Genomic DNA, 25,564 nt, shown 5'->3' with positions numbered 1-25,564 from the left:
CTGGCATGTAGTAGGCACTTTAGAAAGTGCTTACTCTTTTTCCCTTCCCTTTCATCTGTCTGCTTCCCTTAGGCATGTCCTTTGAACAGTTTGAGTCCTACTCTCCTTCTCTGTAAAATGAAGATGGAGAACTAAATAATCTCTAAGGTCCTTTTCATTCAATTCAGACTATTGTGAAACCTATAAGGTGCTAAGGTACCATGTTTCTGCTCTCCTCTCCTTTTAAAGCCATCCTTAGGTAAGAGCAGTTTTTGTTTCCAGTCCTGTATTTCCTAGCTTCTGGTAGGACCTTGTCATTTAGGATCAATGGGACTGAGAGTTTCATTGCATTGATGAGATTGAATGACCCCTTCTTTCCCCACGAAGCTGTTTCAGAGGTAAAAGAGATGAGATGGGAAATAAACTGAAGAATATTATTCTAGATAATTACTACTAAGACCTTTTAAAGGAAATAAAGAAATGACATCAAGGGATCGCATTTTTCTCTCTCCAGGTCAAATACATTGTACACCAAGATGTCTAATCTCTTGACAAGCATCACCACCATCCTGGATGTTTTCTACCAATATTGTGGCGAAGATGAGGAATGTGATACAATGAGCCAAAGTGAACTGAAGGAATTTCTGGAAAATGAGCTACAGGTGATTCTGAAGGTGAGAGCTTTCTGTTACATGCAATGAACTATGAAAACAGGCAGGAATGTTTTCTTTTTTTGGTATTTGTCATATTCAGCCTTGCCTAAAAAGATGCAATTAGGTGGGATAGTGACTAGAACACTGGAAAAGGGGGGAGCTGAGGTCAAATACTGCTTCAGTCAAGGTATAACTTTGAGCAAGATACTTATCATGCCTCAGATTCAGTTTCTTCATCTGTAAAATGGGGGAAAGAGCAGCACATACCCATGGTTTTGTTATGAGGATCAATATGTGGGAGTATTTATAAAGTGCTTTGGAATTCCTAAAGAACTAATTTTAAAATCTCTGGACATCTCTGAGTCCAATAAAAGGCTTTCTAGAAGTGATAATATCCAATGTATAGTGACATAGTGGATAGTGAGCTAGCCTTGAACTCAAAAGATCTATATTCAACTCTCACTTCTAACATAGGACATACTAGTTTTCTGACTCTGAACAAGTCACTTAACCTCTAAGTCTACTTAACTTCTTAGAGGCAACTCTCTAAGACCATGTATTGCTAAAAAGTTTCTAACTTGCATTAGTTCTTCACTGGGGGATTCAATGAAAACCAAGTTTGAGACACCTCTGTAGCAAAGTAGATAAAGCACTAGCCTTGAAATCAGGGGACTTGAGTTCAAATCCAAACACAAACACTTACTAACTGTGTGACACCAGCCAAGTCATTTAAGCAGGGGAAAGGAAGAAAGGAAGAAATGAAAGAACTAAGGAAGAACATATTCGGGGGTTTTCTGAAAGTCAAAGAAAGAAAGATGAAAAAATCAATTAGGTTCATTGAGCCGTGATTCCCAGACTTGATACAAATTTAGTCTCCTGTTCCTGTTTTATTCATCATAGTTCCAAAAAACTCTGCTAAATTACATTTGTGCAACCTGTTACCCACAAGTATTCCTACCAAGCAAATGATGTTTATTTTCTAAAAATTGCCCTCTGTTTAGTGACAATAAGTGGGAAAAAGGCAGGGTAGGAGGGACTGGTTGGAGTTCACCTAGATGCACCAAAATACACCACTGGAAAAAACTCCTTTAATGAGTTGGATTATATGTCAGATTCATTGATTTTCTTTTTGTATTTTGCTATTGTGCAGAATCCGGGAGATTCCGATACTGTGGATATCATCATGCTTAATCTGGATCGAGATCATAACAGGAGAATAGATTTCACTGAATTCCTACTGATGATATTCAACTTGACAATGGCATTTACCAAAACTTTCAAGAAAGAATTCTATCATGATCATCATGAAGACCAGACTGAAACCGAAGAAGAGGAAGACGAACAAAAGCAGGGGGAAGCAGAATGCAGTACTTCAAGTAGGAACACTGAAGAGGAAGGGGAGACATCCAGTACTGGACAATCAAGGGAAACTCAGAGACTCAGATATAGGTCTGACTTGGGAGAGAGAGAGAGAGAAAATTCTCTGCCAAGCTCACAGAGCAAGGGCACAAAGAAGAAAAATCATGGGTCAGATATAAGCAAACCAGGAAAGAGTAATGAAAATGAAGATTCATCAAGCTCAGGCAAACAAAGAAAAAGGCAACAAAAATCAAGGACAAGCCCCTCCAGAATAAATGGAGGAGAAAAATGTGAAACTGATGAAGAGAACTCAAACCACAATGGGGGGAAACGTTATAGATCAAAAAGAAGTGAAGAACATGGACTTAAAGAAAAAGAAAATGGATTGAAAAAAAAAGGCCATTCAGTGACATTTGAAGGAGAAGAAGAAAGTATCAGTTGTGATGAGTCCTCAAAAACAGGAAACTACAGCTCAGGATCAGAGTCAGGCTCTGAATCTGATACAGATCAGTCTTCAAACTTTCAAGAAAAAAGATGTAGATCAGGGCATTCCACCAAATATGGAAGACACAGTTCAAGTTCAGGCATCAGGTCAAGCAATAGTGGTAAACAAAGACAAAGCTCCGGTTCAAAGGAGTCTTCTACTTCTGGTGGTGGATCCTGCTCAAGCTCTGGCTCAGGGTCAGGTTCTAACTCTGACTCTGGTCAACATGGTCAACATGAGTCAGGTTCAAGTCATTCATCCAGCAGCAAAAGACATTCTTCTAGCTCAAGTGGGAGGTCAAGCAATCATGGAGATCAAGGACATAGTTATGGTTCCAAGCAGTCTTCTAGCTCTAGCCAACACGGTTCTGGATATGGATCTGGCTCCTCCTCAGGTTCAGACTCTGACACTGAATCGGGCTCTGGCTCAGAATCTGGAACAAAATATGATTCAGGTCATTCTTCAAGATCTAAACATCACAGGTTTAGCTCAAGTCATTCCTCCAGCTCCGGAAAGCATGGCGCAAGGTCAGGTGGAAAATCAAGCAGGCATGGTACAGAAGAACACAGTTCCGGTTCCAATCAGTCATCTACCACTGGTACTTATGACTCTACCTCCTGTTCAGGTTCAGGATCTGAATCAGGCTCTGAATCTGGCTCAGAATATAGCACATATCACTCTTCAGGCTCTAAACAACAGGGGTCTAGTTCAGGCCATTCCTCCAGCTCTGGAAGACATGGTTCAAGTTCAGGAGGCAGATCAAGCAGTCGTGGAAGAAAAGGACATAGTTCTATTTCCAAACAGTCATCTAGCTCTAGCTCTGGCTCTGGCTCTGGATCCTGCTCAGGTTCTGGCAAAGGCTCAGGCTCAAGCTCTGGCTCTAGTCAATATGGTTCAAGCTCAGGTCAATCATCAAGCAGCAAAGGACATCGCTCAAGTTCAGGTGGCAGGTCAAGCAGTCATGGGAGACAAGGACATAGTCCTGGATCCAAGCAGTCATCTAGCTCTAGCTCTGGCTCAGGCTCAGGTTCTGGAAAAGGCTCAAGCTCCAGTTCTAGCTCTGGCAAATATGAATCTGGTTCAGGTCGGTCTTCCAGCAGCAAGGGACAAGGCTCTAGTATAGGAGGAAAGTCAAGCAGTAGTGGAGGACAAGGACATAGTTCTAGTTCAAAACGATCTTCTAGCTCTGGTCAATATAGCTCTGGCTCTGGTTCTGGCTCCTGCTCTGGTTCAGGCTCTGAATCAGGCTCTGAATCTGGCTCAGAATATAGCACACATCACTCTTCAGGCTCTAAACAACAGGGGTCTAGTTCAGGCCATTCCTCCAGCTCTGGAAGACATGGGTCAAGTTCAGGAGGCAAGTCAAGCAGTCGTAGCACACAAGGACATAGTTCTGGTTCCAAGCAGTCATCTAGCTCTGGCTCTGCCTCTGGCTCTGGATCCTGCTCAGGTTCTGGCAAAGGCTCAGGCTCAAGCTCTGGCTCTAGTCAATATGGTTCTAGCTCAGGTCAATCATCAAGCAGCAAAGGACATCGCTCAAGTTCAAGTGGCAGGTCAAGCAGTCGTGGGAGTCAAGGACATAGTTCTGGTTCCAAGCACTCCTCTAGCTCTGGCTCTGGTTCTGGCTCTGGGACTGGATCCTGCTCAGGTTCTGGCAAACGCTCAGGCTCAAGCTCTGGCTCTAGTCAATATGGTTCTAGCTCAGGTCAATCATCTAGCAGCAAAGGACATCAGTCAAGTTCAGGTAGCAGGTCAAGCAGTCGTGGGAGACAAGGACATAGTTCTGGCTCTCACCAGTCTTCAGGTTCTACTTCTGGCACTGGCTCTAGCTCCTGCTCAGGTTCAGGCTCTGAATCAGGCTCTGAATCTGGCTCAGAATATAGCACACATCACTCTTCAGGCTCTAAACAACAGGGGTCTAGTTCACGCCATGCCTCCAGCTCTGGAAGACATGGTTCAAGTTCAGGAGGCAGTTCAAGCAGTCATGGGAGAAAAGGACATAGTTCTGGTTCCAAACAGTCATCTAGTTCTAGCTCTGGCTCTGGCTCTGGCTCTGGCTCTGGATCCTGCTCAGGTTCTGGCAAAGGCTCAGGCTCAAGCTCTGGCTCTAGTCAATATGGTTCAAGCTCAGGTCAATCATCAAGCAGCAAAGGACATCGCTCAAGTTCAGGTGGCAGGTCTAGCAGTCGTGGGAGTCAAGGACATAGTTCTGGTTCCAAGCACTCCTCTAGCTCTGGCTCTGGCTCTGGCTCTGGCTCTGGCGCTGGCTCTGGCTCTGGCTCCAGATCCTGCTCAGGTTCTGGCAAAGGCTCAGGCTCAAGCTCTGGCTCCAGTCAGTATGGTTCTAGTTCAGGTCAATCATCTAGCAGCAAAGGACATCGCTCAAGTTCAGGTGGCAGGTCAAGTAGTCGTGGGAGACAAGGACATAGTTCTGGCTCTCACCAGGCTTCAGGTTCTACTTCTGGCACTGGCTCTAGCTCCTGCTCAGGTTCAGGCTCTGAATCAGGCTCTGAATCTGGCTCAGAATATAGCACACATCACTCTTCAGGCTCTAAACAACAGGGGTCTAGTTCAGGCCATTCCTCCAGCTCTGGAAGACATGGGTCAAGTTCAGGAGGCAAGTCAAGCAGTCGTAGCAGACAAGGACATAGTTCTGGTTCCAAACAGTCATCTAGCTCTAGCTCTGGCTCTGGCTCTGGCTCTGGCTCTGGATCCTGCTCAGGTTCTGGCAAAGGCTCAGGCTCAAGCTCTGGCTCTAGTCAATATGGTTCAAGCTCAGGTCAATCATCAAGCAGCAAAGGACATCGCTCAAGTTCAGGTGGCAGGTCTAGCAGTCGTACCAGACAAGGACATAGATCTGGTTCCAAGCAGTCATCTAGCTCTGGCTCTGGCTCTGGCTCTGGATCCTGCTCAGGTTCTGGCAAAGGCTCAGGCTCAAGCTCTGGCTCTAGTCAATATGGTTCTAGCTCAGGTCAATCATCAAGCAGCAAAGGACATCGCTCAAGTTCAGGTGGCAGGTCAAGCAGTCGTGGGAGTCAAGGACATAGTTCTGGTTCCAAGCACTCCTCTAGCTCTGGCTCTGGTTCTGGCTCTGGGTCTGGATCCTGCTCAGGTTCTGGCAAATGCTCAGGCTCAAGCTCTGGCTCTAGTCAATATGGTTCTAGCTCAGGTCAATCATCTAGCAGCAAAGGACATCAGTCAAGTTCAGGTAGCAGGTCAAGCAGTCATGGGAGACAAGGACATAGTTCTGGCTCTCACCAGTCTTCAGGTTCTACTTCTGGCACTGGCTCTAGCTCCTGCTCAGGTTCAGGCTCTGAATCAGGCTCTGAATCTGGCTCAGAATATAGCACACATCACTCTTCAGGCTCTAAACAGCAGGGGTCTAGTTCACGCCATTCCTCCAGCTCTGGAAGACATGGTTCAAGTTCAGGAGGCAGTTCAATCAGTCCTGGGAGAAAAGGACATAGTTCTGGTTCCAAACAGTCATCTAGTTCTAGCTCTGGCTCTGGCTCTGGCTCTGGATCCTGCTCAGGTTCTGGCAAAGGCTCAGGCTCAAGCTCTGGCTCTAGTCAATATGGTTCAAGCTCAGGTCAATCATCACGCTGCAAAGGACATCGCTCAAGTTCAGGTGGCAGGTCTAGCAGTCGTGGGAGTCAAGGACATAGTTCTGGTTCCAAGCACTCCTCTAGCTCTGGCTCTGGCTCTGGCTCCAGATCCTGCTCAGGTTCTGGCAAAGGCTCAGGCTCAAGCTCTGGCTCCAGTCAGTATGGTTCTAGTTCAGGTCAATCATCTAGCAGCAAAGGACATCGCTCAAGTTCAGGTGGCAGGTCAAGCAGTCGTGGGAGACAAGGACATAGTTCTGGCTCTCACCAGGCTTCAGGTTCTACTTCTGGCACTGGCTCTAGCTCCTGCTCAGGTTCAGGCTCTGAATCAGGCTCTGAATCTGGCTCAGAATATAGCACACATCACTCTTCAGGCTCTAAACAACAGGGGTCTAGTTCACGCCATTCCTCCAGCTCTGGAAGACATGGTTCAAGTTCAGGAGGCAGATCAAGCAGTCGTGGAAGAAAAGGACATAGTTCTGGTTCCAAACAGTCATCTAGCTCTAGCTCTGGCTCTGGCTCTGGATCCTGCTCAGGTTCTGGCAAAGGCTCAGGCTCAAGCTCTGGCTCTAGTCAATATGGTTCTAGCTCAGGTCAATCATCAAGCAGCAAAGGACATCGCTCAAGTTCAGGTGGCAGGTCAAGCAGTCATGGGAGACAAGGACATAGTCCTGGATCCAAGCAGTCATCTAGCTCTAGCTCTGGCTCAGGCTCAGGTTCTGGAAAAGGCTCAAGCTCCAGTTCTAGCTCTGGCAAATATGAATCTGGTTCAGGTCGGTCTTCCAGCAGCAAGGGACAAGGCTCTAGTATAGGAGGAAAGTCAAGCAGTAGTGGAGGACAAGGACATAGTTCTAGTTCAAAACGATCTTCTAGCTCTGGTCAATATAGCTCTGGCTCTGGTTCTGGCTCCTGCTCTGGTTCAGGCTCTGAATCAGGCTCTGAATCTGGCTCAGAATATAGCACACATCACTCTTCAGGCTCTAAACAACAGGGGTCTAGTTCAGGCCATTCCTCCAGCTCTGGAAGACATGGGTCAAGTTCAGGAGGCAAGTCAAGCAGTCGTAGCAGACAAGGACATAGTTCTGGTTCCAAGCAGTCATCTAGCTCTGGCTCTGGCTCTGGCTCTGGATCCTGCTCAGGTTCTGGCAAAGGCTCAGGCTCAAGCTCTGGCTCTAGTCAATATGGTTCTAGCTCAGGTCAATCATCAAGCAGCAAAGGACATCGCTCAAGTTCAGGTGGCAGGTCAAGCAGTCGTGGGAGTCAAGGACATAGTTCTGGTTCCAAGCACTCCTCTAGCTCTGGCTCTGGTTCTGGCTCTGGGTCTGGATCCTGCTCAGGTTCTGGCAAACGCTCAGGCTCAAGCTCTGGCTCTAGTCAATATGGTTCTAGCTCAGGTCAATCATCTAGCAGCAAAGGACATCAGTCAAGTTCAGGTAGCAGGTCAAGCAGTCGTGGGAGACAAGGACATAGTTCTGGCTCTCACCAGTCTTCAGGTTCTACTTCTGGCACTGGCTCTAGCTCCTGCTCAGGTTCAGGCTCTGAATCAGGCTCTGAATCTGGCTCAGAATATAGCACACATCACTCTTCAGGCTCTAAACAGCAGGGGTCTAGTTCACGCCATGCCTCCAGCTCTGGAAGACATGGTTCAAGTTCAGGAGGCAGTTCAAGCAGTCGTGGGAGAAAAGGACATAGTTCTGGTTCCAAACAGTCATCTAGTTCTAGCTCTGGCTCTGGCTCTGGCTCTGGCTCTGGATCCTGCTCAGGTTCTGGCAAAGGCTCAGGCTCAAGCTCTGGCTCTAGTCAATATGGTTCAAGCTCAGGTCAATCATCAAGCAGCAAAGGACATCGCTCAAGTTCAGGTGGCAGGTCTAGCAGTCGTGGGAGTCAAGGACATAGTTCTGGTTCCAAGCACTCCTCTAGCTCTGGCTCTGGCTCTGGCTCTGGCTCTGGCTCCAGATCCTGCTCAGGTTCTGGCAAAGGCTCAGGCTCAAGCTCTGGCTCCAGTCAGTATGGTTCTAGTTCAGGTCAATCATCTAGCAGCAAAGGACATCGCTCAAGTTCAGGTGGCAGGTCAAGTAGTCATGGGAGACAAGGACATAGTTCTGGCTCTCACCAGGCTTCAGGTTCTACTTCTGGCACTGGCTCTAGCTCCTGCTCAGGTTCAGGCTCTGAATCAGGCTCTGAATCTGGCTCAGAATATAGCACACATCACTCTTCAGGCTCTAAACAACAGGGGTCTAGTTCAGGCCATTCCTCCAGCTCTGGAAGACATGGGTCAAGTTCAGGAGGCAAGTCAAGCAGTCGTAGCAGACAAGGACATAGTTCTGGTTCCAAACAGTCATCTAGCTCTAGCTCTGGCTCTGGCTCTGGATCCTGCTCAGGTTCTGGGAAAGGCTCAGGCTCAAGCTCTAGCTCTGGTCAATATGGTTCTAGTTCAGGTCAATCATCTAGCAGCAAAGGACATCGCTCAAGTTCAGGTGGCAGGTCTAGCAGTTGTGGGAGTCAAGGACATAGTTCTGGTTCCAAGCAGTCATCTAGCTCTAGCTCTGGTTCTGGCTCTGGCTCCGGATCCTTCTCAGGTTCTGGCAAAGGCTCAGGCTCAAGCTCTGGCTCCAGTCAGTATGGTTCTAGTTCAGGTCAATCATCTAGCAGCAAAGGACATCGCTCAAGTTCAGGTAGCAGGTCAAGCAGTCGTGGGAGACAAGGACATAGTTCTGGCTCTCACCAGTCTTCAGGTTCTACTTCTGGCACTGGCTCTAGCTCCTGCTCAGGTTCAGGCTCTGAATCAGGCTCTGAATCTGGCTCAGAATATAGCACACATCACTCTTCAGGCTCTAAACAGCAGGGGTCTAGTTCACGCCATGCCTCCAGCTCTGGAAGACATGGTTCAAGTTCAGGAGGCAGTTCAAGCAGTCGTGGGAGAAAAGGACATAGTTCTGGTTCCAAACAGTCATCTAGTTCTAGCTCTGGCTCTGGCTCTGGCTCTGGCTCTGGCTCTGGATCCTGCTCAGGTTCTGGCAAAGGCTCACGCTCAAGCTCTGGCTCTGGTCAGTATGGTTCTAGCTCAGGTCAATCATCTAGCAGCAAAGGACATCGCTCAAGTTCAGGTGGCAGGTCTAGCAGTCGTGGGAGTCAAGGACATAGTTCTGGTTCCAAGCACTCCTCTAGCTCTGGCTCTGGCTCTGGCTCTGGCTCTGGCTCCAGATCCTGCTCAGGTTCTGGCAAAGGCTCAGGCTCAAGCTCTGGCTCCAGTCAGTATGGTTCTAGTTCAGGTCAATCATCTAGCAGCAAAGGACATCGCTCAAGTTCAGGTGGCAGGTCAAGTAGTCGTGGGAGACAAGGACATAGTTCTGGCTCTCACCAGGCTTCAGGTTCTACTTCTGGCACTGGCTCTAGCTCCTGCTCAGGTTCAGGCTCTGAATCAGGCTCTGAATCTGGCTCAGAATATAGCACACATCACTCTTCAGGCTCTAAACAACAGGGGTCTAGTTCAGGCCATTCCTCCAGCTCTGGAAGACATGGTTCAAGTTCAGGAGGCAGATCAAGCAGTCGTGGAAGAAAAGGACATAGTTCTGGTTCCAAACAGTCATCTAGCTCTAGCTCTGGCTCTGGCTCTGGATCCTGCTCAGGTTCTGGCAAAGGCTCAGGCTCAAGCTCTGGCTCTAGTCAATATGGTTCTAGCTCAGGTCAATCATCAAGCAGCAAAGGACATCGCTCAAGTTCAGGTGGCAGGTCAAGCAGTCATGGGAGACAAGGACATAGTCCTGGATCCAAGCAGTCATCTAGCTCTAGCTCTGGCTCAGGCTCAGGTTCTGGAAAAGGCTCAAGCTCCAGTTCTAGCTCTGGCAAATATGAATCTGGTTCAGGTCGGTCTTCCAGCAGCAAGGGACAAGGCTCTAGTATAGGAGGAAAGTCAAGCAGTAGTGGAGGACAAGGACATAGTTCTAGTTCAAAACGATCTTCTAGCTCTGGTCAATATAGCTCTGGCTCTGGTTCTGGCTCCTGCTCTGGTTCAGGCTCTGAATCAGGCTCTGAATCTGGCTCAGAATATAGCACACATCACTCTTCAGGCTCTAAACAACAGGGGTCTAGTTCAGGCCATTCCTCCAGCTCTGGAAGACATGGGTCAAGTTCAGGAGGCAAGTCAAGCAGTCGTAGCAGACAAGGACATAGTTCTGGTTCCAAGCAGTCATCTAGCTCTGGCTCTGGCTCTGGCTCTGGATCCTGCTCAGGTTCTGGCAAAGGCTCAGGCTCAAGCTCTGGCTCTAGTCAATATGGTTCTAGCTCAGGTCAATCATCAAGCAGCAAAGGACATCGCTCAAGTTCAGGTGGCAGGTCAAGCAGTCGTGGGAGTCAAGGACATAGTTCTGGTTCCAAGCACTCCTCTAGCTCTGGCTCTGGTTCTGGCTCTGGGTCTGGATCCTGCTCAGGTTCTGGCAAACGCTCAGGCTCAAGCTCTGGCTCTAGTCAATATGGTTCTAGCTCAGGTCAATCATCTAGCAGCAAAGGACATCGCTCAAGTTCAGGTAGCAGGTCAAGCAGTCGTGGGAGACAAGGACATAGTTCTGGCTCTCACCAGTCTTCAGGTTCTACTTCTGGCACTGGCTCTAGCTCCTGCTCAGGTTCAGGCTCTGAATCAGGCTCTGAATCTGGCTCAGAATATAGCACACATCACTCTTCAGGCTCTAAACAGCAGGGGTCTAGTTCAGGCCATTCCTCCAGCTCTGGAAGACATGGTTCAAGTTCAGGAGGCAGTCAAGCAGTCGTGGAAGAAAAGGACATAGTTCTGGTTCCAAACAGTCATCTAGCTCTAGCTCTGGCTCTGGCTCTGGATCCTGCTCAGGTTCTGGCAAAGGCTCAGGCTCAAGCTCTGGCTCTAGTCAATATGGTTCTAGCTCAGGTCAATCATCAAGCAGCAAAGGACATCGCTCAAGTTCAGGTGGCAGGTCAAGCAGTCATGGGAGTCAAGGACATAGTCTGGATCCAAGCAGTCATCTAGCTCTAGCTCTGGCTCTGGCTCTGGCTCCAGATCCTGCTCAGGTTCTGGCAAAGGCTCAGGCTCAAGCTCTGGCTCCAGTCAGTATGGTTCTAGTTCAGGTCAATCATCTAGCAGCAAAGGACATCGCTCAAGTTCAGGTGGCAGGTCAAGCAGTCGTGGGAGACAAGGACATAGTTCTGGCTCTCACCAGGCTTCAGGTTCTACTTCTGGCACTGGCTCTAGCTCCTGCTCAGGTTCAGGCTCTGAATCAGGCTCTGAATCTGGCTCAGAATATAGCACACATCACTCTTCAGGCTCTAAACAACAGGGGTCTAGTTCAGGCCATTCCTCCAGCTCTGGAAGACATGGGTCAAGTTCAGGAGGCAGATCAAGCAGTCGTGGAAGAAAAGGACATAGTTCTGGTTCCAAACAGTCATCTAGCTCTAGCTCTGGCTCTGGCTCTGGATCCTGCTCAGGTTCTGGCAAAGGCTCAGGCTCAAGCTCTGGCTCTAGTCAATATGGTTCTAGCTCAGGTCAATCATCAAGCAGCAAAGGACATCGCTCAAGTTCAGGTGGCAGGTCAAGCAGTCATGGGAGACAAGGACATAGTCCTGGATCCAAGCAGTCATCTAGCTCTAGCTCTGGCTCAGGCTCAGGTTCTGGAAAAGGCTCAAGCTCCAGTTCTAGCTCTGGCAAATATGAATCTGGTTCAGGTCGGTCTTCCAGCAGCAAGGGACAAGGCTCTAGTATAGGAGGAAAGTCAAGCAGTAGTGGAGGACAAGGACATAGTTCTAGTTCAAAACGATCTTCTAGCTCTGGTCAATATAGCTCTGGCTCTGGTTCTGGCTCCTGCTCTGGTTCAGGCTCTGAATCAGGCTCTGAATCTGGCTCAGAATATAGCACACATCACTCTTCAGGCTCTAAACAACAGGGGTCTAGTTCAGGCCATTCCTCCAGCTCTGGAAGACATGGGTCAAGTTCAGGAGGCAAGTCAAGCAGTCGTAGCAGACAAGGACATAGTTCTGGTTCCAAGCAGTCATCTAGCTCTGGCTCTGGCTCTGGCTCTGGATCCTGCTCAGGTTCTGGCAAAGGCTCAGGCTCAAGCTCTGGTTCTAGTCAATATGGTTCTAGCTCAGGTCAATCATCAAGCAGCAAAGGACATCGCTCAAGTTCAGGTGGCAGGTCTAGCAGTCGTGGGGGTCGAGGACATAGTTCTGGTTCCAAACAGTCATCTAGCTCTAGCTCTGTCTCTGGATCCTCCTCAGGTTCTGGCAAAGGCTCAGGCTCAAGCTCTGGCTCTAGTCAGTATGGTTCTAGCTCAGGTCAGTCCTCTGGCAGCAAGGGACATCGCTCAAGTTCACGAGGCAGTTCAAGCAGTCATGATAGACAAGGTCATAATTCTGGGTCCAAGCAGTCTTCATACTCTAGCCACCACACCTCTGGCTCTGGCTCCGAGTCTGGATCCTGCTCTGGTACTGGAAAAGGTTCAGGCTCAGACTCTGACTCCGGTCAGTATGGGTCTGTTTCAAGTCAGTCTTCTAATAACAAGGGGCATGGTTCTCATTCAGTAGGAAAATCGAGCAATTTTGGAGGGCAACATCATAGTTCCGTTTCCAAGCAGTCTTCAAGCCCTGAACAGTATGGTTCTGGCACTGACTCTGACTCCTGTTCTGGTTTGGATTCTCGATCAGGGTCAGATCCTTGCTCACAGTCTGGCTATGACTCATCCTTTGATTCTAGGTTTTAAATGTCCAGATCTGGTCAGCCTTCTTGCCCAGATAAACAAGGTTCAGGCTCTGGTCATCCCTCCTCTCAGAGACATAGATCCGCCTCAGAAGAACATAGGGTGCTCTCTCTCTTACAAAACTATTTCTGACTCTGGTTCTTGTATCATCTTCCTCTCCTAGTTAACACATGTACTCCTACTATAAACTTCTAAACTACTTCTATGACATATGAATCACCTTAGGAAGTCAATCTTTTCATTTTCTCAGTAGTCCTTTCATATTTCCTGACAGTTATAATATCCTCCAGCCTTTATGGTCTTATTCAGTTAACTTCCTTTAGAAAAATGATCAATGATATAAGAAAAGAAATGAATAAGGCAAGTTATCCCATTCCTTCCTCATAACTCTTACATGTGGAATCAATGCTATCTTGTTTTTATCATTCAACATAGCATTTTCTTTTTATTTACTTTTGATTTCTTTTAGCTAAGCCTTTTAGTAATGTAGCTTAGATTCCTTCATTAGGATATTGTGAGATGACTAAATGAAAGGAGCTAAAATGTTCTGTGATTGATTAGGGGATTAAATTAGAAAGTTTCTTAGGTGCTTGGCATAATAATGAGGTTTTTCTTCATTTGAGAACTCAATTTATGGAATTCCTTTGTCAGTTGACAATATTATGATTTATCAATAATGATTGAGCCAAAATATAGTGGACTAGATTCTCAGTCCTAAGCCAAATTTGAACTCCCAGGCCTATTTTCCAGATCTGGAGACCTGTTACAGCAAAAGCCCTGTAGTTTAACAAAGCAAGATTGCATCTTGAGCACTTTTAAAACATAATTCCTGATTGCATAGCACATCACTGATAGGTAAATCAACAGTTTGTAAGATACTGTGGCATTCATGAGCTTCTCCATCTATAGTGGAAAAATGGTTATTTTTAAAAGATGGGAATTTCTCTCATTTTAATCCAAAGAGTCGAAATGTGGCTCTTTCAACATTAAGGGAAGTTCATTCAATAACTGTTCCAGCCTGGAAAGAAATACATGGAATTATTTCTTGATCTTTAATTTTAGACAACAGCTTCCTTTCACTAATCTTTCCACTTAGGAGCATGTCATCTAAAATAAGAAGGGAGGAGTAAATGTATGTTGCTAATGTATAGCTCTTATAATTGACTGTAACAACCTCAAAATTAATGACTTTTCTTTCCTTTATGTCATTTGGTATATTTTAAAACTTGAATTGTATTATAACTGACAATAAACAGTTGGTTTTCAAATGATATGATCTGTATCTTTTCTGCCTCATAAGAACAAAAGTTAGGTAGTGTTGATTCTGCCCAAGCAAAAGTAGGAAAAAAATGGGAAGGTAGTAGAAGACAACAAAGCATAGCTTAAAAGAAAGCTCAGGGTCTTTCACACCTTCTACAAATTATAGTACTTAATCCAAGTCTTGAAAAAATCAGTAATTATGGTATAGGGGATTGAAAGTATCAGAGTTAGTCATTCCCCAGTTGACAATGGTCAAAATATTTGCACACTTCCAATAAAAATAATTAAAACAATTTATAATCATATAAAAAACTTCTAAATCATTATGATATAATTAAGACAGCAATGAGATATTATTTTACACCTTTAAGATTGTATAAAATGATTGAAGGAGAAAGCAACAAATGTTGGAGGGAATGTGGAAAAATTGAAACCCTTATTTGTTATTGGTGGAATTGTGAACTGATTCAACTATTTTGGAGAGCAATCTGAATTATGTCCAGAGTTAAGAAACTGCCTACATCCTTTAAGAAAGACATACCAATACCAGTTCTATTTTCAAAGATGATTAGGGGAAAAGAAAAAGAATATATAATTTCCAAAACATTTAAAGAAGATCTCTTTGTGGTGGCAAAGGCAAAGAACTGTAAATTGTAGGGATATCCATCAACTGGGGAATGGTTGTGGTATATGACTTTGGTGGAATACTACTGTGCTATCAGAAATAATGAGTTCAATGATCTTTGAAAAACATAGATAGATTTGCTCTAAATAATGAGGAGCAAAATGAGCAGGACCAAGAGAACATTGTATGCAGTAATAGCATTCTTTTAAGAATGAGTTTGAGAGAATAAGTCATTTTGACTTTTCTAAATACATAAATTAACTGTAAAGGGCATATAAAGAAAGATGTTCTCAAAGGTAGAACTGATAAATAGAAGAATGTATAGAATAATTTTACAAAATTATATATGTATATGTTTTTGTTATGGCAGAGATGTGGAGGGGGGGAAAAGGGAGAAAATGAATTTATTTGATATCTATTATATATTTTAAAAGAATAGCAAGTTATATATATATAATCGATTGACAGTTTCATATGCAATCATATTTTATTATAATGTTAAATAATTATTTTTATCACATAAATTAAAAGCAATTTTGTTTAAATAAATAAAAAATAAAAATATCAGGGATAGATAGCTAATGCAAAGGCATAGAGATAGGAGATGTCACAGTGAGTGTGGAGGGAACAGCATGTAGATCAGTCAAGCTAGACTATAGAGTGTAGGAGGGAAAATATTGTGTAAGAACATTGGAAGGACGGGAAAGTCTCAGCAGAGTTTCTATTTGATCTTAGATGTAATAAGGAGCCACCAGAGTTTACTGAATGATAATAATGAAACAAAAATCCCTTTGAAAGTCTGTGGAAGGTGAGTTGGAGTCTGGAGAGACTTGAGGTAGGAAAACCAGTTAGGAGGCTATTGCAATGGATAACTTTTATATGGGTCTTCCAAGGGAATATGATAAAACTGTCCTACAGGGAATAGTACAAGCTAACATAACTTTTTCAGTATAGACAATGACTATACTTGATCTGGCCCCCAGAATAAATCCAAAGAAAAACCCTATACTTGAAACCTTTTGTCATGTATTATTAAAATTTCACAATTCCAATATAAAAGAATAAAAATTTTTAATTATGGGAGATCATAATCTATGAATGATCGTTGTTTTAAATAGCTCAGAATTACTCTTCAGTCACATAAAAATCATAGAATTGAATCAAATATATTGTTCAAATAAAGCATACCTGCTCAGACTAGAATCTAAGGCAATATACCCTGCAGTATCGAGGCTAATTATAAATGGAATGTCAACAGCAACAAAAAATCATCTGTTGTATTTTTACACAAATGGTAGTGATACTTTAGCTTTAAGGCAGCTGAATGGTACTGTGGATAAAGTTCTGGGTCTGGAGTCAAGATCTAAATTCAAATTTGATCTTAGGATACTTGTTAGCCATGTGATCCTGGACAAATCACCTAACTCCAACTTGCCTCAGCTTTCTCACTGTAAAATGGGGATGACAGCAGCACCTACCTCACAGGATTGATGTAAGCATCAGATGTGGTAATATTTATAAAGTGTTTAACACATTGTCTGGCACATGGTAGACTACATATAAATACTTATCTCTTCCCCCTCTTCAGATAGATTTATGGTCAAAGGGATATGAATGAGCTCTTCTTAAAAAGAGCAAAAAACATAAATACAAACATTTTTTAAAGTCCCAAATCACTTATAATTAAACAAGAATAAAAGCAACTCTTAAGCTCCATCGTATACCATCAGAGTTGTAAATATGACCCCAAACTAGGGATAATGACAAATGTTAAAGGGACTAACTATTGTTCAGGAGGCACTTTAATTCACTTTTGGTGGATATCTGGATTGGTCCAATGATTCTAGAGAAGGTCCTTGAACTTTATCTAGTGTATCTAAGTGGCACAGGGGATAGAGCACCATCCCTAGACTACAGAAGACCTGAGTTCAGATCTGGCCTTTGACACAACACTTACTAGTTCTTTGACTTTGGGCAAGTCACTTAATTCTGATTGCCTCACATCCAGGGCCTTCTCTAGTAATCTTGATTCATATCTGGCCACTGGAACCACATGTCTTCAGAGGAGAAAGTGAGCCTTGTGTCTGAATACAGCTCCTCCTCCCTCAAATCCAATTCATGTGCATGTCATGTCATCACCTCCCTGATGTCATGGTCTTCTTTGAGAAAGAAGGCCAAACAACAAATAACAACTTTGCTTTTTCTTAGTCATACCAGTACTAGATCCAAAGAGATTAAAGAATAAAAGGACCTTTCTTCTTTCTGTATTCCCTCCCTTCCTTCCTTCATTTCCCCCTTCCCTTTCTCTGTCCTTTCCTTCTTTTCTTTCTTTCCTTTCTTCTTCCTTCTCTTCTTTCCTTTTCTCCCCTCCTTCCTTTCTTTCCTTCCTCTCTCCTTTACTTCCTTTCTTTTCTTTCTACCTTCTATTCTCTCCTTCATTCCTTCATTCTGTCCTTTCTTTTCTCAAATGGAGAAAAGTAGAAAAGACAAAAATGAATATTTGATTATTTAAAAATAAAAATTTTAAATATGTGTCAAATATATCTCTACTTAAAAGAAAAAATAAGTCCTAAATAGCAAAAGTATGTTGTTTCATGTATAATACTCTTTTCTTCTAAAATGTATATGGAAATACTCATTTGGTGTTTGTTCATTCCAAAATTTTCTTAAGTTTAAGTTTGAAGGTGAATACACTTTTGAATTGAAAACACTCAAAATAAAAGAAATGTAAGAAAGGCAAAGAAGGTCAATTATCAAAAAGTTGATCAGTGAAATAATGTCTCATTTATAGTCTATTTTTGCTTTGCTATTTAAAAGAAATTGAATTGGGTCATTTTAAAAACAAGGGTCAAGGGGTGGCTGGGTGGTGCAGTGGATAAAGCACCGGCCCTAGAGTCAGGAGTACCTGAGTTCAAATCAGGTCTCAGACACTTGATAATTACCTAGCTGTGTGGCCTTGGGCAAGCCACTTAACCCCATTGCCTTGCAAAAATCTAAAAAACAAAAACAAACAAACAAACAAAAAACAAGGGTCAAAAAAAGCTAAACCTTTAAATAATCAGGAGAGGAAGAAGTAAATTTTTATTCAAAGGACTAAATTTCATGCTCCCTTATCAGTGAGTCGATATATTTTATGGAAGGGGTTAGACAATGGGAAGAAAATATGTGGGAAGATGGGAGGCAAGAAGAAGAGAGTATTTGTAGATCTGTCTCCCCCTGGTCCCATGGTGAGCAGAGAAGACATACTAACTTTTTTAAAATCTCTCAACAAGAGGAGAAACTTGAGAGTATAAGATAAAATCAATGGAGGGAAGGATTGGATCAAGTCTTATCAGAGATGTGTAGATGGAAGGAAGGGTGCTGTATCTGTCACAAAAAAACAGATATCTTCCAATGAATTTCATATGGGTGAAATGGGACAATGAGAGATTATCTTCTCTCAGACAAGGTTTGTTCCACTCCAGATGTCATCTCATTGTAGAAAAGACTATGTATGCACCTCTGGGAGCAGCCAGAATCCAAAATGGTAGGAGGAACATAGAAGTGGAAATAGAAGAACTTGGTTTTGGGGGCAATAAGTGATCATGGCAAAGCATGGTATAGGATCAGCCATCATAGCTCAAGAAACTCAAGTCCAATGTCAATAATGATTATTAATGCCAAAAGAAATTTAACAGAATTCAAAAAAAGACTATTACAATAACTAAATCTTAAAATTTACTATGACCAAATTTAACTTATATCAATAAAAGAAAGATGATGATTCTATTTTAGGAAAAGATTAATATATTTAGTCATTATTAAATCATTACAAAAATTAATGAAAAATCAAAACAATCAAAATCCCACCAGAAAGGATAATGATCATTGTTGGAAGGGTTGTGGGAAATCTGGGACACTATTACATTGCTGGTGGAACTGTGAACTCATCCAACGTTTCTGGAGAGAAATTTGTAACTACACCCAAAGGGCAACAAAAATGAGCATACCCTTTGATCAAGCAATACTACTACTGGGTCTATGCCCTGAAGAGATGATGATAAAGGGTATAAACACCACTTGTACAAAAATATTCATAGCAGCCCTCTGTGTAGTGGCAAAGAATTGGAAATCAAGTAAATGTCCTTCAATTGGGGAATGGCTTAGCAAACTGTGGTATGTGTATGTCATGGAACATGATTGTTCTACTAGAAACCAGAAGGGATGGGAATTCAGGGAAGCCTGGAGGGATGAACTGATGCTGAGTGAGATGAGCAGAAGCAGGAAAACACTGTCCACCCTAACAGCAACATGGGGGCAATGATCAACCTTGATAGACTTGCTCATTCCATCAGTGCAACAATCAGGGACAAGTTAGGGCTGTCTGCAATGGAGAATACCATCTGTATCCAGAGAAAGAATCGTAGAGTTTGAACAAAGACCAAGGACTATTACCTTTAATTTAGAAAAAAAAACTTATTGTCTGATCTTGCTATCTTTTATACTTTATGTTTCTTCCTTAAGGATATGATTTCTCTCTCATCACATTCAATTTGGATCAATGTATACCATGGAAACAATTCGAAGACTGGCAAATTGCCTTGGGGGGGGAGGGAAGTAAGATTAGGGGAAAAAACTGTAAGACTCAAAATAAATAAAATCTTTATAATTCAGAAAAAATAAAGAAAAATCCTTTGACAAAATACAAATTTTATGTTACCTTTAAAAAATATTGTATCCTCTAAAAACTAGATGCTACTGTTTTGAGGAATTCATAGTATAAGCCCATAGATTGCTATCCTCTTTTTTTTTTAGGTTTTTGCAAGTCAAATGGGGTTAAGTGGCTTGCCCAAGGCCACACAGCTAGGTAATTATTAAGTGTCTGAGACCGGATTTGAACCCAGGTACTCCTGACTCTAGGGCCGGTGCTTTATCCACTGTGCCAACTAGCTGCCCCAATGGCTATCCTCTTAATTCTATCCTCAAGCCCCTAGTGATGGGCTTCCATTTTACAATCAGTCAGTGGTCTCAATAAGCATTTTAGCAAAGGTTTTTACTCAAATGACATAGCAAGAATAGTGCTTAAAGAACATTTTTCAAAAACCAGTGTTTTGTTCTTCCATAATATACACTGAAGAGTGGTCACAGTATTTTAAGACTGTCATAATGTTAATGATGCATGGGTACCAGAAACATACATGGTCAGAAAACTCCCTGCTTTAGAACTACAGGACCTCTATATATTTTCTTTCTCCAGAATGTCCTCATGAAGTTCACCAGTAGGGATGATGTCAGTAATAAATGAGTCTGCTCAATGGACTGGCTCCTCACAGGATTTGGCATCTATCCCGGATGAATAATTCAACTAGTCTTACTCCTTGTAGGGTGCAGTATCTTGGCTATATTGTTCAGTTTGTTGCCAAGCTAGGTCAAATAGGTTGCTTAACTGCTCCTCTTATTCCTCACAGAGTTCAGCTATAACTTGATTGGGAAATATATATGTATGGTTAATACGTAAGATATAAGATTTTCCATGGTAAGGCCTTATAGTTTAGCTACAGAGAATTACTGACCCTCAATTCATCCCTGATGTATGGGGAGGGGAGATGAGCAGGACTGATCTTATGCATATATTTAAAACAGCTTGAGTATTCAAAAGAACTGCTGGACATCCTTGACTGGTCCTGGCCAGACTCTCAAGGCCATACTTGATTAACATTGCCTATCTCTTCAGGAACTAGCCATTCTTGAATGTAAACATCAAAATTCTTGGGGTTCAAGGAGGGGTGGCTCCCTCCTTGGACAACCTGGAAAATTTGATTTTATTCCACAAAAAAACTGGCAAGAAGCCTTCTTAGTTCTCAAGCTATATAAGATCTAATTAGACCTTAGCCTAAGCAGAGTTTCATCCATGGAGAGGACACTGCCTGAGACCTTCCCAATCAGGACGCTGGAGGCTATACCCAGGGACTTCCCAGCCACTGTTGATTCAGCTGTTGAAGCTCCCCAAATCAGTGATGTTTTCTCTTAATATTTATGTTTATGTAGGCTTTGCTCTACTTTTTATTCTGTTAGGATTTATTGGTTACTTTTGTTGTAAAACTGATTTATTCCCACCTGTTTTATAATCACTTTATTAAATATACTTTTTAGTTTTGTTGGTGTGAATGTGTCATTTTGTCGAGCGAATCAAAACCAAAACTCATTAATCAAACAACACATTAGATGGTCAATGGAATTGTTAAGAGACAGTTATGGCCAGGTTACTCTCTTATGGGATCTTTTCAGGGTGTAGCATATTGGAAGAATCAATCTGATGGTCTTCTTTGGCTCATTCCTCTATAGGTTACTGAAGTCTTTTTCCATCTTTAGTCATGCACTCAGCTATATGGTACTGTTCTTTCTTCAGTTTGAATTTTGCAATCCTCTTTCTTTTGGAGTATTTGAAGTACTCCTTCAGCCAAGGTAAAGACCTTTGCTTTAGGACTGACAGAGATTGCTTCTCTTTGCCTTCCTCAGAACCTCATATTTGAGGTTGCTTGTCACCTTCATGCAGGATGTGAGAAATGTCTACCTTCTCCTGTTCTAAGAATCCTTCCTGACTCAAAAGTCCCTTCTCTCAGTAAAGACCATCTTGCATTAAGGGAATCAAAATATCCCCATAGATAAAGGACTTGGAGTTGGGAACACCCATCTTTCTGAGTTCATAATCTGGCCTCAGATACTCACTAGTTGTGTGACCTTCAGTAAGTCACTTAACCCTGACTGCCTCAGTTTCTTCATTTATAAAATGAGCTGGAGAAATAAGTAGTAACTTCTCCAAAATCTTTGCCAAGCAAATCCTAAAAAGGATCATAAAAAGTCAGACTGAATGTAAACGACTGGATGTAAACAATAAACCTTGCCTTAGGGTAATTTAATCAATTCAATTTTCCATATTCTTCTGAGACCCTAGGCAGACAATTATGTAGAAACAGGTATATCTACCTGTGCCCCGCCTCACTCATCTCATCCTATGTAATTTGTCCATTCAAACCTGAGAGTCTTTATAGGGAGGAATTATCTGTTTGGGATCTAAAGGATTTCCCAATTACCTTTCACCACCTCATTATCTTAGTTCTTATAGAAACCTAGTTTTTGCTAAAGTCTCATTAGTTCATGTCTCCTTACACCTGTAATGGAGAAAAACCTAGAGATTTTGACAATAAATACAAAGGTAAAGCAAGAAATCTCTATCTCCAATATTATTCAATATAGTTAGAGAAATGCTGATGATAGTAATAAGACTAGAGAAAGAAATTAAAGGTGCAAATATTTCCAAAGAGGATATAAAATTTTCTCTTCTGGAAAACTGGAAATTATACTGCTCTTAATTGATTAAGGTGCTTCTCTTATACCACAGACTGCAGTAATTTCTGAGTAGTTAAATACCTAAATATAAAAGATCAAATCATTTTTAAAACATAATGGACTATGGCCATAGATAATTTTCTCAATTATGACTAGAAGGAGAAATAGATTTTATCTTTTGTTTTTACATCTACCACAGTTTTCCACATATCCCCTTCCTTTCCCCTTTCTCAAATAGTAGCTCCATTTGTGAAAAGAATTTTTGAAAAAGAGGATAAATTTCAGCAAAAATGATTAATACATTTTTAAAAATCCACTATTTTATTCAGTATTATTTGTGTGAATATTCTCCTCCTCAGGAAAAGAGAGGAGAAAGCTATATTCTCATGCCTTTTTTCTCAAATACTCTATATCCTTTCAAACGTTTCTATTTGAAATTTCACAACATTGTTTTTGATTACTTTGTGATTATAGTTCTTCAATTTATATTGCATTATGTATATTGTTTCTCTGAGTCTTATTTTCACCGCATTAGCTTATGTAAATCTTTCCATGATTTTCTGTGTAATAGGGATTGGTACTTGGGCAGGATGCCACTACTGCAATACTCCACATGGAGGAGACTCAAGGTCCAGCTCTGGGGATGTCTTGTTGGCAATGGAAGTATATTGGAGACTCCAGAAGCATAACAGACATTCTGTAAGTGATTCCAATGAGTTAACCATGTCTTGAATGGAAGACACTAATGACCACAGATTCATTCCAAAAAGAATGGTCAGCAGCTCTCTCATAGAAGGTATCTGTTCTTGCTTGAACTTTTGCTGATGGCATCCAATGAGAGACCATAGTATAAGGCAGAAGTCTTTGGGGACTTTGCCTCAGGGTGATATACAAAGTCATTTAAACAGGTTTTCTTCCTTTACCTCATCATTGTGTAGGTTAAGGATATAAATCTGTAGATACCAACCTTGTGAGTTTTAAAAGATCAGGAAAGCAAGCCTCCAGGTCCAAGGGTCTGGAAGTTTATGCACTAGAGCCCCTGTCACATTTTATAACCATTCTAGAACCAATTCTTGGAAGGGCATTTGAGACCCAGGCCAGTAGTAGTTGAGAGAAGGACTTATCTGACAGCAATGTCATATGAAATTAGTGGGCATAAAAGCTATGTAAGAGCTCAGCTAAATTTGAGTCCATTCTCATATAAAACCAAGACTATATGAGGGGATAAAGCATGCCCCCTAATATGTGGGGGTCAGTGGGGGAGAAATATTTGTCCTTTTGTCTTTGTTCTATCTTCAAAATAATTTATTCAAAGTAAAAACTAATTGATGTCAAATGAAACTGGGGTGGTAGGTACTGGCAACTAAAAGTGAAGGGAGCAAAATTGAAGGAGGCTTCCTATGATGTTATGGAGAAAAGAAACCCTAAACCTTCACTGGTACCCCTAAAACCTAGGAGATGTAAGCAGTCTTACTCTAGGATATTAAGTCTAGGGGAGAAAATACATTGATTTTCAACATGTCATTTTTTAACATTACAATAATATACCATTGCATTCATGGACCACAATTCGTTTAGTTACTTCCCAGTTGATAAGCATCTATTTGATTTCAATTATTTGGCATGTATATGTACCAGGGAAGATTACTACCTCTAGTGTGAGGACTGTTGAGCCTTTTAGTGTTCCACCTTTCATGTCCACCTAATTCACCCAATTCTCACCTGTGGCTCCAAAAAGTTGCAGCACACATAGCAAATGCTCTCTGGTTAATCATTTCAGAAGAATTTAAACCAGTTTGAGGACAAGCAGTTGGTCTCAGACTCATAAGTGAGTCAGAGAAGTGTCTAATCCAAGCATATGAAGATTTCCCCTGACTGAATGGGCAGATGAGAGCAATTTATCCTGATAGTCAGGGAGGCAGCAGAAGAAGGTGCTGTGAAGCACCTGTAGCTAGGTTAAACACTGTCTCTTGAGCCATCACCAGTCATGTTGACTTTTGTCCTGCCACTGGACTCTCATTCATTATCTATCCTTAGGAATTGCCTTGGATCATTATCTTTTTTTTTTTTGGATCATTATCTTGATAAGAAAACTTGTCTTTCATGTTAATCATCTTTACCCTATTGCTATTACAATATATAATGTTCTCATTTAGCAAAAGTTCATGTAAATCTTCTCAGGTTTTTCTGAAGCCACCCTGGAAAGGATACATTTTAAGAGGGAAATGAAATGTAGGTATAAGGTTATGTACAAGATCCATGCAAAGTAGACAGGGGGCAGCTAGGTGGCACAGTGGATAGAGCACTGACCCTGGAGACAGGAGGACCTGAGTTCAAATGTGATCTCTGACAATTAAAAATTGCCTAGCTGTGTGACCTTGGGCAAGTCACTTAACAACATTGCCTTAAATAAATTTAAAAATTTTAAAAAAAAGATAAACTTAGACAGGAAAGTACTTATTGCTGGGAGGACCAAGAAAGGCCTCCTATAGGGGTGACACTTGATCTGAGTGTTAAAGGAAACTGGGGACCCGACAATGCAAAGAGGACAAGGGAAAGCATTACAGACATGATGAGCAAACATTTGATGTAAAGACACAGAGGTAGAGATGGAGCATTGTGTAGGAGGAGAAGCAAGTCAGCCAGCATGGTTGACCAAGGAGATCATGGCAGGGAGTAAAGTGTAAGGAGACTGGAAGGGGTCAAATTGGGAAGAAGTTTAATTGCTAGAATACATATCTGATCCCAGAAGTAATAGGGAGTAACTGGAGTTTATGGAATAGATGATGACAGGGCGAGGCAGCTCCACAGAGAATGGATTGCAGTGAGGCAGAGCAGGAGGCAGGAGGACTTTTTTTTTTAGGTTTTTGCAAGGCAAATGGGGTTAAGAGGCTTGCCCAAGGCCACACAGCTAGGTAATTATTAAGTGTCTGAGACCGGATTTGAACCCAGGTACTCCTGACTCCAAAGCTGGTGCTTTATCCACTATGCCACCTAGCCGCCCTGGCAGGAGGACTTTTGAAAAGTACAAAGCAATAATCTAGTCGAGAGGAGATGAGGGCTTAAACCAGGGTAGTGTCTCTGTGAGTAAAGAAAATGCAACAGAAATATTGTGGAAATAAAAATGACAAAATCTGGCAAGTGATTGAATGTGTCAGATGAATGAGAGCAAGGAATTCAGGGTGACCCTGAGTCTGTAAAGCTGGGTGACTGGATGTTTCCTCCCCACCCCAGTAAGAAGAAGGGTGATTTTGAAAAGAAAGATAGAGAGGAAACAACCAGTTCAAAATGTTTTATATTCATGATTCAGAATAGGGTCTGAAGACAGTGCTAGAAGGAAGTTGACTACAAGTCATAATAAAACTCATGGGAGCTGATGAGATCACTAAATGAGAAAATTTTGATAGAAAAGAAAAAAGGGACCAAGACAGAGTCTTGGGAGAGACCTATATGTTGGGAGTGTGACATGAATAAGGATTAGATAAAGGAGACAGAAGAATGGTCAGAGAAGTAGAAAGAAAATCAAAAAAGAGCATTGATCTCCAAACCCA

At 42.4% G+C, this 25,564-nt stretch overlaps 1 protein-coding gene across 1 annotated transcript; it reads left to right on the top strand.

Moving 5' to 3' along the window:
* Positions 1-515: 515 nt before the first annotated feature.
* LOC141489503 (uncharacterized) lies at positions 516-12,802 on the top strand. Its single transcript, XM_074190090.1, has 19 exons — positions 516-653; positions 1,783-2,672; positions 2,727-2,929; positions 3,137-3,220; positions 3,419-4,447; positions 4,607-4,735; positions 4,829-5,078; positions 5,427-5,570; positions 5,640-6,569; positions 6,771-7,109; positions 7,254-7,397; positions 7,467-8,686; positions 8,849-9,058; positions 9,101-9,662; positions 9,864-10,831; positions 10,978-11,052; positions 11,118-11,487; positions 11,689-12,027; positions 12,172-12,802. Exons 1-19 carry the CDS (start codon positions 516-518, stop codon positions 12,800-12,802), a joined length of 8,655 nt encoding a protein of 2,884 aa, XP_074046191.1.
* Positions 12,803-25,564: the final 12,762 nt, after the last annotated feature.

This window comes from Macrotis lagotis, chromosome 5 (genome assembly GCF_037893015.1).
Source record: "Macrotis lagotis isolate mMagLag1 chromosome 5, bilby.v1.9.chrom.fasta, whole genome shotgun sequence".
NCBI classification, from domain to species: Eukaryota; Metazoa; Chordata; class Mammalia; order Peramelemorphia; family Peramelidae; genus Macrotis; species Macrotis lagotis.
Note: the sequence above shows the minus strand (reverse complement) of the source record. Positions and strands in the feature narration are given on the sequence as shown.